The following is an 8,569-nucleotide window of genomic DNA, read 5'->3' as shown; positions in this document are numbered from 1 at the left end:
CATAAATGTCATGAGCGGGAAACCCAAGAGCCTCTAATCAAAACTGATAGGGCACGAGAAACGATACGATTCCTGGGAAACATGCTCCATAATAACAGTGGTTATTCATGATGCATCGAATCAATACAACGGTTCAACTCCGAATAGACATAACGGTCCAATGGTATCACTGAAGCCTCATGCCGCCACCTCGACCTAAGGGCCTCGCTCAAGGCGTAAACATTCATATTTCTCCTAACTTACGAATCGACAGAGTCCGCCCGTTAAGCCCACTAAGAGGCAACCTCGACAGGCGGAGGGACTTACTGGATGAGTCAAAATCTGACTGTAGTGGTCGTCCTCAAGAGGAATGATAAAGGGTCGACCAAGCTGTAATCATGCACGTGGGCCGAGATAGCAAAGAGCACCTCGGCCATCGTCGGGGTCAAATCGTCGAAAAGCGTACATCATAGAACAAGCGTTGTGTTCGAGCAGACGACAGGTATAGTCGTAAGAAAGTATGTCGGTCAAAGATCATTGGAGAGAGCTCATAGAAGAGGAGGGATTTTTCGCAGGAGAGCAACCACAATAGAGGAATCAAGAGGAATCTTTTGTTTATCAACAGTTATCTCTCTTCCCTTTCTTTGCTCCCATAATTATGATGCATCTCTGCTCTTGTAACACTCCTCAAATTTATAAAAGTTTCGCGACACACTAATTATATAATTAAATTATTATTATTATTATTATCTTGCATATAGTGAATATATATATATATATAATTGGATATACATTTAGAGGAATATTAATAATTTTGATGTTAGTAATTACTAAAAGTATGTATAATTAAATACTACTTAAGTCATCAAAAAAAAAGGGGAAGCACGTGCCAAGTAAGCCCATAAATGGCTGTTGGACCAAACATAATAGCCTCACAGAGGCGTGAATACCTTACCAGAAGCAAATAGAATTCTGTTTGCTCGAGAAACAGAGGCAGCAACTATTCACGCAGGGCAACGAAAATTCTAGGGTTCTTCATAACTCACTTTTTGTTTACTCAGGTATATAAAATTCCCTATTCTCAATTACCCTACAGTAGTAATAGGTAAGAGTTGAATAGTTAAGTCCCTTCTTTCTCCATATCAACAATAGATTTCATGTTTAGGCGTTAAACTTTAAAATTGATTAAAATGCACTGGTTATTGTAGAATCAATTGTTTGAGTGGTGTCAATTGGACTGGGGCCTGCGTATTGGCTCGAGAAGTTTTGAGGTGAGTTGATATAACCCTTTACTAAAGTGGTTTAACTCACAAAAGCACACATACAAGGTGTTTGATGAATTGCTTAAAAGAGTTTATATTTACTTAATTGGAGCGAGTGAGTACCTATTAACTTAGAATTGCTCTAGCAAACGTTTAGATGATTTATTATGATATATATGCATAAATTTTCAGACTTTTGTGTTATTCTTATATGCTATTTTTATGTTAAAAATTTATGAAAAAGCAAGAATCTTTAGAAACTCTTTAACATATTTATTTCATTCTTATGTCATGCTTTACTTTTAAGGATATCAGCATGAGCATGTACATGATGTTCTATAAAGAAAAGATTTAGACTTGAAAAGTCACAAGAAGAAGTTTTAGAAAGAAAAGATTTTTGGGAGTATCCTTTATTCCGAGAAGGGGTCATCGTCCAGGCCGAAGGTCCTGACCAAGGCGTTGACTTCCTGAAATGACTTGTGCCAAAGTAGGGAGCACACGAGTCGAGGGTCTCGTTGCTGAGAATTTACTTAGCCAAGCTAAGATATGATACATGAGCACTGAGGACCAGGAAGCGAGTGGCACCTCGTGGATTGGGCCTATTCGATCAGGTTGGGATCGAACCCGTGCCGGTCACACGGTGACTGAGATAGAATTAAGTCAGGATAGTTGGAACTCCCAAAGTGTAAAGTGAAGTATTTTTTTTATAAGAAAGAAAAAGAAAAGAATTTCTTTTAGAATATTCATAAACTGCTATTATGCAATTATTTAGAATTATTCTTTGTTGGCCCAAGTAAAGGTTAGTTTTGAAGACTGACAAAGGAACTCAGGATGAACCAGGTCCATCCCTCAGGTGCACAAAAACGGGCAGATTCGAGCATGTGGGTTGCACGTGAAGGAGATAAGCTTAACTTGGTGTATTTAATATCTCATAATCAAAAAGGTTGCATAATTGATAAGGAGAAGGACTCCTTAATCAAAGAGAACACTATCCAAGATAGGGAAGGAGTTAGAAGTTGAAATCAACTAGAACTCTTCCACCAAAGAAGAGTTGCATCAGAACTCTAATTATTTCTTCATCTACTAAATCTATAAATTGCAGGATGTTCTCACATTACAAGTGTTGCACAAAAACGCATAAGTTAAACGTGAATTAGGAGCAAAATAGCAAGGCCTTTTGCAAGCAGTTCGTGTGTGATTCAAGTGTGAAAACCTGAAGCTACATGAACTAGATTGAAAAATCAACTCCATAAAGAGTTTTATGTGTCTTTCTTTATTTCTAGTTCAATTGTAGTATGTGTTTTCATATTGTACTTTTCAGCTTTATCTAGAAGTAATTGTAATAGGTACTTTGAGTATTCAAGTTAGAGTTAACTTGAAGTTGTCACAACAGTTAGAGGCTGGTTGCTACAATGGGATTAGAGGTAATCCTTAGGTTTACAAAGAGTTTTGTAAATACTGTTTTGGCTCAGTGATTTAGTGAAGTGTTGGGAAAAATCCTACTGAGTAGTAGGTCGTGGTTTTTTCACCTTTTGAGCTGAGTGTTTTCCATATAAAAATATTTGTGTTCTTTATTTTCTGTATTTATTATTCCGCAAACAATAGTAGTTGGAACACCTAGAAGAACCAGGTTCTTCTATAGTTCGGTTAAGCGAAAATTGGGTACCACACAAATTACCCCCCCCCTCTTGTGTGGTATTGACGCTTAAAATATCATTTTTATAATCTTTATGTTTTACATTCATTTAGAACCTTTGCTCATAATGTATATGTTAGTAAAGTTACGCCCCATGTTGTTAAGACTCACTGAGTACAATGGATGGTACTGACGTTCTTTTTTGGGAACCTACGTTGGTCTGTAGTACAACGTAGGAACCAGATTTGCAAGCGATCAGGCTACGAGTTAGGACTTCCTTCTCTTCCAATGCTATTGGTGAGCTCCGCTTTTGGTCGTGGAGTATTTCTTAGAGTCATCTTTATTTAGTTATTTCTTTGTTACTTAGAGAACTGGCCAGGAAATCTCATGTTCTGAGCAGTGCATCAGTTTATTAGTAGAGGCTTCATAGACATAGTCGTTGGGTTAAGATTCAGATGTTTTTGATAATAACTTAGCAGTAATTCAGTAGTTACTACGAATAAAGTTTTGGAGTTGATTTATTTAAATATTTAAATTAATCAAAAGTATTTGGTTAGAGTATTGTCTTGTTGCATATAAGTTAGAGTTATAATAGATTTGATAAGTAGAGATGGTTCGCTCGGTCATGTTTAGTGATCGAGTGTCGGTCCCGGCTTGTTCAGAAAATGGGTCGTGACAAATTTGGTATCAGAGCCTCAGGTTTATGGAGTCCTAGGGGTCTATGAAGACGTATTAGCAGAGTCTTGTTTATGTGTATAAAGCGCGCCATACTTATAAACAGGAGGCTACAAGCATTTAGGAAAAGTCTCATTTTTTTTCATATTTTAGATCGTGCAGTAGAGCCCACCTCTAAGAAATTATCTAATGTATTCTTTTCTCCAAAACTCGCAGAAATGGTTCGTACTCGCAACTCTGACACCGACACTCAGGATGCTGCTCAAGAAACTATTTCTACCATTGTGGCTCAAGGCAAAACTAAAAAGGCTCCAACTCATAAAAGGAAAGGTAAATCCATAAAGGGTGTTCAAGTACCCCGGGTTGAACATGAAGAAGGGGTGGAGCATGATGATTCAGTACCTCAGGATCTAGTGCGGCCCCCAACAGCAGCTCCGGCTCAGGAAACTATATCTCCCGAGGTGGGTCAGATGTTTAATGTTGTCAACAGTGCTATGGAGATGTTTAAAACCTTTATGGCCAACCAGAACGAGAGAAGAGATGAGATTCCACCTCAATCAAATAGACAGAACAATTCTGAGTCCTCAAGAGTGAATGAATTTTTAAAGTTGAGTCCTCCAGTGTTCCATGCATCTATAGTTGATGAAGATCCAATGTTGTGGCTGGAGGGTATCATGAAAGTCCCTCCGAGTGATAAAAGCATTTGATGATAAAGTTGTGGAGCTGGCTACTTACCAGCTTAGAGATGTGGCTGGCGCTTGGTTTGAGATGTGGGAAAAGGAAAGAGATGAAGATGATGGTCCGCCTGCTTGGGAAGAATTTGAAGAGGTCTTCATGGCTAACTTTATCCCAGAAGAGGATAGGGAAGCTAAGGCTACAGAGTTCGAACAACTCAAGCAAGGGAATAAAAGTGTGCAAGAGTACTACATGGAATTCATAAGGTTAGCTAAGCATGCTCCTCACATGGTTAAGACAGAAAAAGCAAAGATTCGCAGGTTTGTTGGCGATTTAGCTTACCACATTAAGGATACGACATCAGCTACAGCAGTAGGGATGACAGCCTTCTTCTCTGTTGTGGGATTTGCCAAGCACTTAGAAAAAGATAGACATCAAATGAGAGAAGAAAAAGAGCATAACAAGAAAGCCTGGACAACGGACAGGTTTAATGGTACATCCAGCGGATGTGGAAGGGATTCCTCTAATAAGGAGTTATTAGCACCAGCTCAATCTAATCATCAGTCAGGTGGTGGGTCTTCCTTCAGACGTACTCAGAGTTATGGAAATCAGTCTCGCCGGAATCAGAATTTTAGGACATCATCCTCACATAGCCAGAGTCAGGCTGAGCAACATTCACACCAACAAGGTCTTTGTGGAACATGTAAGCGACAACATTCAGGTCAGTGCAAGCTCGATTTCATGGTTACTATCATTGTGGAAACATTGGTTATATAAAGTCCAATTGCCCAAAGTTGCGACGTAATTTCAGTGGTGGATCAACTCGTCCTTCCAATTCCTCATCTACTGCAGTTGCACCACTTCAGGCTCGTGGTTCTCATAATTAGACCGGGCATGGGGTAGGCAAAGGTGCAGATCGAGTTACTCAGGGAGGAGGCAACCCCATTTATTTGCTACACTTGACCGTCAGAGTGCAGAGGCATCTGCAGAAGTTATTACAGGTATACTTTTAGTCTGCTCACATAATGCTTATGCCATAATGGATCTAGGTTCAACATTTTCATATGTTACTCCATACTTTGCAATTAACCTTGGACTAGAACCTGAACAACTTAGTGAGCCATTCCTAGTATCTACTCCAGTTGGCGAGTTAGTGAAAGTCACAAGAGTTTATAGAGGTTGTATAGTTTCAGTCCAAGATCGCAACACCAAAGCCGATCTTATAGAGTTAGAAATGGTGGATTTTGATGTGATCATGGGTATAGATTGGTTATCTTCCTGCTATGCTATATTAGATTGTCGTGCCAAGATAGTCAGGTTCCAATTTCCAAATGAAGAAGTCTTAGAGTGGAAGGGTACTTCAGCATCGCTTGTAGGTAAGTTTATTTCCTACCTTAAGACACGACGAATGATCGGTAAGGGTGTCTCGCCTATTTGGCTCACATCATTAATCCAGAATCAGAACCACCAGCTCTTTAGTCAGTGCCAGTTGTTAGAGAATTTCCAGAAGTTTTCCCAAATGACCTTCCTGGACTTCCTCCCAAAAGAATCATAGACTTCAGTATTGATCTCATGTCAGGCACTCTGTCCATATCTATACCTCCTTATAGGATGACTCCAGCAGAACTTAATGAGTTGAGAGAACAGTTGAAAGACCTTCTTGACAAGGACTTCATCAGACCGAGTGTTTTACCATGGGGTGCCCCGGTCCTGTTTGTCAAGAAGAAAGATGGGTCTCTCAGAATGTGCGTCGACTATCGGCAGTTGAATAAAGTTACCATTAAGAACAAGTACCCACTGCCAAGAATTGATGATTTATTTGATCAACTTAGGGTGCAAAGTACTTTCCAAAAATAGACTTGAGGTTGGGGTACCATCAGTTGAGAATCAGAGAAGAGGATATATCTAAAACAACCTTTAGAACTCGCTACGGGCACTATGAATTTCTAGTGATGTCCTTCGGATTGACAAATGCTCCAGTTGCATTCATGGACGTCATGAACAAAGTTTTCAAGCCATTCCTTGATACCTTTATTATCGTGTTTATAGACGATATTTTGGTATACTCTAAGAGCAAGGAAGATCATGCAGAACATCTTAAAATAGCCTTGCAGACCTTGAAGGAGAATGAGCTTTATGCCAAATTTTCAAAATGTGAGTTCTGGTTGCAGTCAGTGGCATTCTTAGGCCACGTGGTATCTAGTGAAGGAATAAAAGTAGACCCTCAGAAGAAAGAAGCAGTCAAGAACTGGCCTAGGCCGACAACGCCAACCGAAATCAAGAGTTTCTTGGGGTTAGTTGGCTACTATAGAAGGTTTGTAGAGGGGTTTTCTTCACTCGCAGCTCCATTAACTAAGTTGACCCAAAAAGTAGTTAAGTTCCAGTGGTCAGACGCTTATGAGCAGAGTTTTCAAGAGTTAAAGAAGAGGCTGACCACTGCACCTGTATTAACCTTGTCGACAAGTTCGGGTGGGTTCGCAGTGTATTGTGATGCCTCCAGAGTTGGTCTCGGTTGTGTTCTTATGCAAAATGGAAAAGTTATTGCTTATGCTTCCAGGTAGTTAAGAAATCATGAAAAGAACTATCCCACACATGACTTGGAACTTGCAGCAGTGGTGTTTGCATTAAAGATATGGCGACACTACCTTTATGGCGAGCATTCTGAAGTGTTTACAGGTCACAAAAGCCTCCAGTACATTTTCAAGCAAAAAGAATTAAATTTGAGACAAATAAGGTGGCTCGAGCTATTGAAAGATTATGACACCAATATCCATTATCACCCGGGGCAAAGCTAATGTGGTAGCAGATGCACTTAGTAGGAAGTCAATGGGTGTCTTGGCCCATCTTGCAGTACAAAGGCAATCTTTGGATCGAGAAATTCAAAAACTAGAAAATGATGGAATTAGATTGGATGAGACCAAAGAAGGAGATATAACTGCTTATGCCTTAGCGCAATCCTCCCTTGTTGCACATGTTAAGGCTAAGCAAGATGAAGATCCGTACTTAGTGAAATTAAAAGAAGGAGACAGAAGCAAAGAAATCACTGCTTTCACTCTAGGAAGTGACGGAGTTTTGAAGTTGAATGATCGGTTATGTGTGCCTGATGTAGATGGTTTTAGGAAGGCCATAATGGAGGAAGCTCACAGTTCGAGGTACTCTATCCACCCAGGTGCTACCAAAATGTATCTAGATTTGAAAAAGTTGTATTGGTGGAAAGGCATGAAGAAACAAGTAGTAGATCATATGGCTAAATGTTTAAATTGCCAGCAAGTCAAAGTCGAGCATCAGAGCCCTGGTGACCTAGCTCAAGATATAGAGATACCATAGTGGAAGTGGGAGATGATTAATATGGATTTCGTAGTAGGTCTACCTCGCACGTAGCGTAAACATGATTCAATTTGGGTTATTGTAGATTGACTGACAAAGTACGCGCATTTCTTACCAGTAAAGACGACAGATTCCGCAGAGCAGTATGCGCAGTTATACATCAAAGAAATAGTCCGATTGCATGGTACTCCAGTTTCAATCATATCTGATAGAGGCCCTCAGTTCACGATGCATTTTTGGCAAGCATTTCAGAAAAGATTAGGTACCAAGGTCAATTTAAGCACCGGTTTTCATCCACAGACCAATGGCCAGGCAAAAAGGACCATTCAGACTCTCGAAGATATGCGACGTGTGTGTGTTATAGATTTTGGAGGTAATTGGGATGATCACTTACCACTTATCGAATTGCTTACAATAACAGCTATCAGGCCAACATTGGTATGGCACCTTATGAAATATTGTATGGGCGGAGATGTAGGTCTCCAGTGGGTTGGTTTGAACCAGCAGAGGTGTCGTTGATTGGTCCAGAGTTTGTTTGTGAGGCCTTGGAGAAAGTTCAGCTAATTAGAGAAAGACTGAAAGCAGCTCAGAGTCGTCAAAAGTCTTATTCTGACAAGAGGCATCATGAGTTAGAGTTCATGGTTGGTGATAAGGTGTTTTTGAAATTTTCACCAATGAAAGGAGTTATGAGGTTTGGTAAGAAAGGGAAACCTAGCCCTATATTTATCGGACCTTATGAAGTTCTAGAAAAGAAAGGAAATGTGGCTTATGAGCTAGCGCTACCCGTTGAGTTGTCCTCTGTTCATCCTGTCTTTCATGTGTCCATGCTTAGAAAGTACATCCATGATGAGTCACATATAACACCTGTTGATACCATAGAAATTAAATAAGGCTTGACTTATGAAGAGGTACCTATAGAAATTCTCGATAGGCAAGTAAGAAAGTTGAGAACAAAAGATATAGCATCGGTAAAAGTTTTGTGGAGTAATCATGATTCAAAAGAGGCTACGTGGGA

The 8,569-nt window shown here is 39.9% G+C and overlaps 1 protein-coding gene across 1 annotated transcript; it reads left to right on the top strand.

Moving 5' to 3' along the window:
* The first annotated feature begins 3,770 nt into the window (after nt 1-3,770).
* LOC138885489 (uncharacterized) lies at nt 3,771-6,802 on the top strand. Its single transcript, XM_070166443.1, has 6 exons — nt 3,771-4,221; nt 4,406-4,948; nt 5,277-5,603; nt 5,711-6,067; nt 6,208-6,422; nt 6,785-6,802. The coding sequence occupies exons 1-6, from the start codon at nt 3,771-3,773 to the stop codon at nt 6,800-6,802; spliced, it is 1,911 nt and encodes a 636-aa protein (XP_070022544.1).
* The last annotated feature ends 1,767 nt before the right edge of the window (nt 6,803-8,569 follow it).

Source organism: Nicotiana sylvestris, chromosome 2 (genome assembly GCF_000393655.2).
Source record: "Nicotiana sylvestris chromosome 2, ASM39365v2, whole genome shotgun sequence".
Lineage (NCBI taxonomy): Eukaryota > Viridiplantae > Streptophyta > Magnoliopsida > Solanales > Solanaceae > Nicotiana > Nicotiana sylvestris.
This window is presented reverse-complemented; position numbering and strand designations above follow the sequence as displayed.

What these genes read in the sequence shown, in the direction of transcription:
- LOC138885489 (XM_070166443.1), top strand. Translation starts at nt 3,771, where the DNA reads ATGGTTCGTACTCGCAACTCTGACACCGACACTCAGGATGCTGCTCAA. An exon ending in TCCAATGTTGTGGCTGGAGG is followed by an intron (nt 4,222 to 4,405) that starts GTATCATGAAAG and finishes ACTTTATCCCAG; the next exon opens with AAGAGGATAGGGAAGCTAAG. An exon ending in TACTTCAGCATCGCTTGTAG is followed by an intron (nt 5,604 to 5,710) that starts GTAAGTTTATTT and finishes CTCTTTAGTCAG; the next exon opens with TGCCAGTTGTTAGAGAATTT.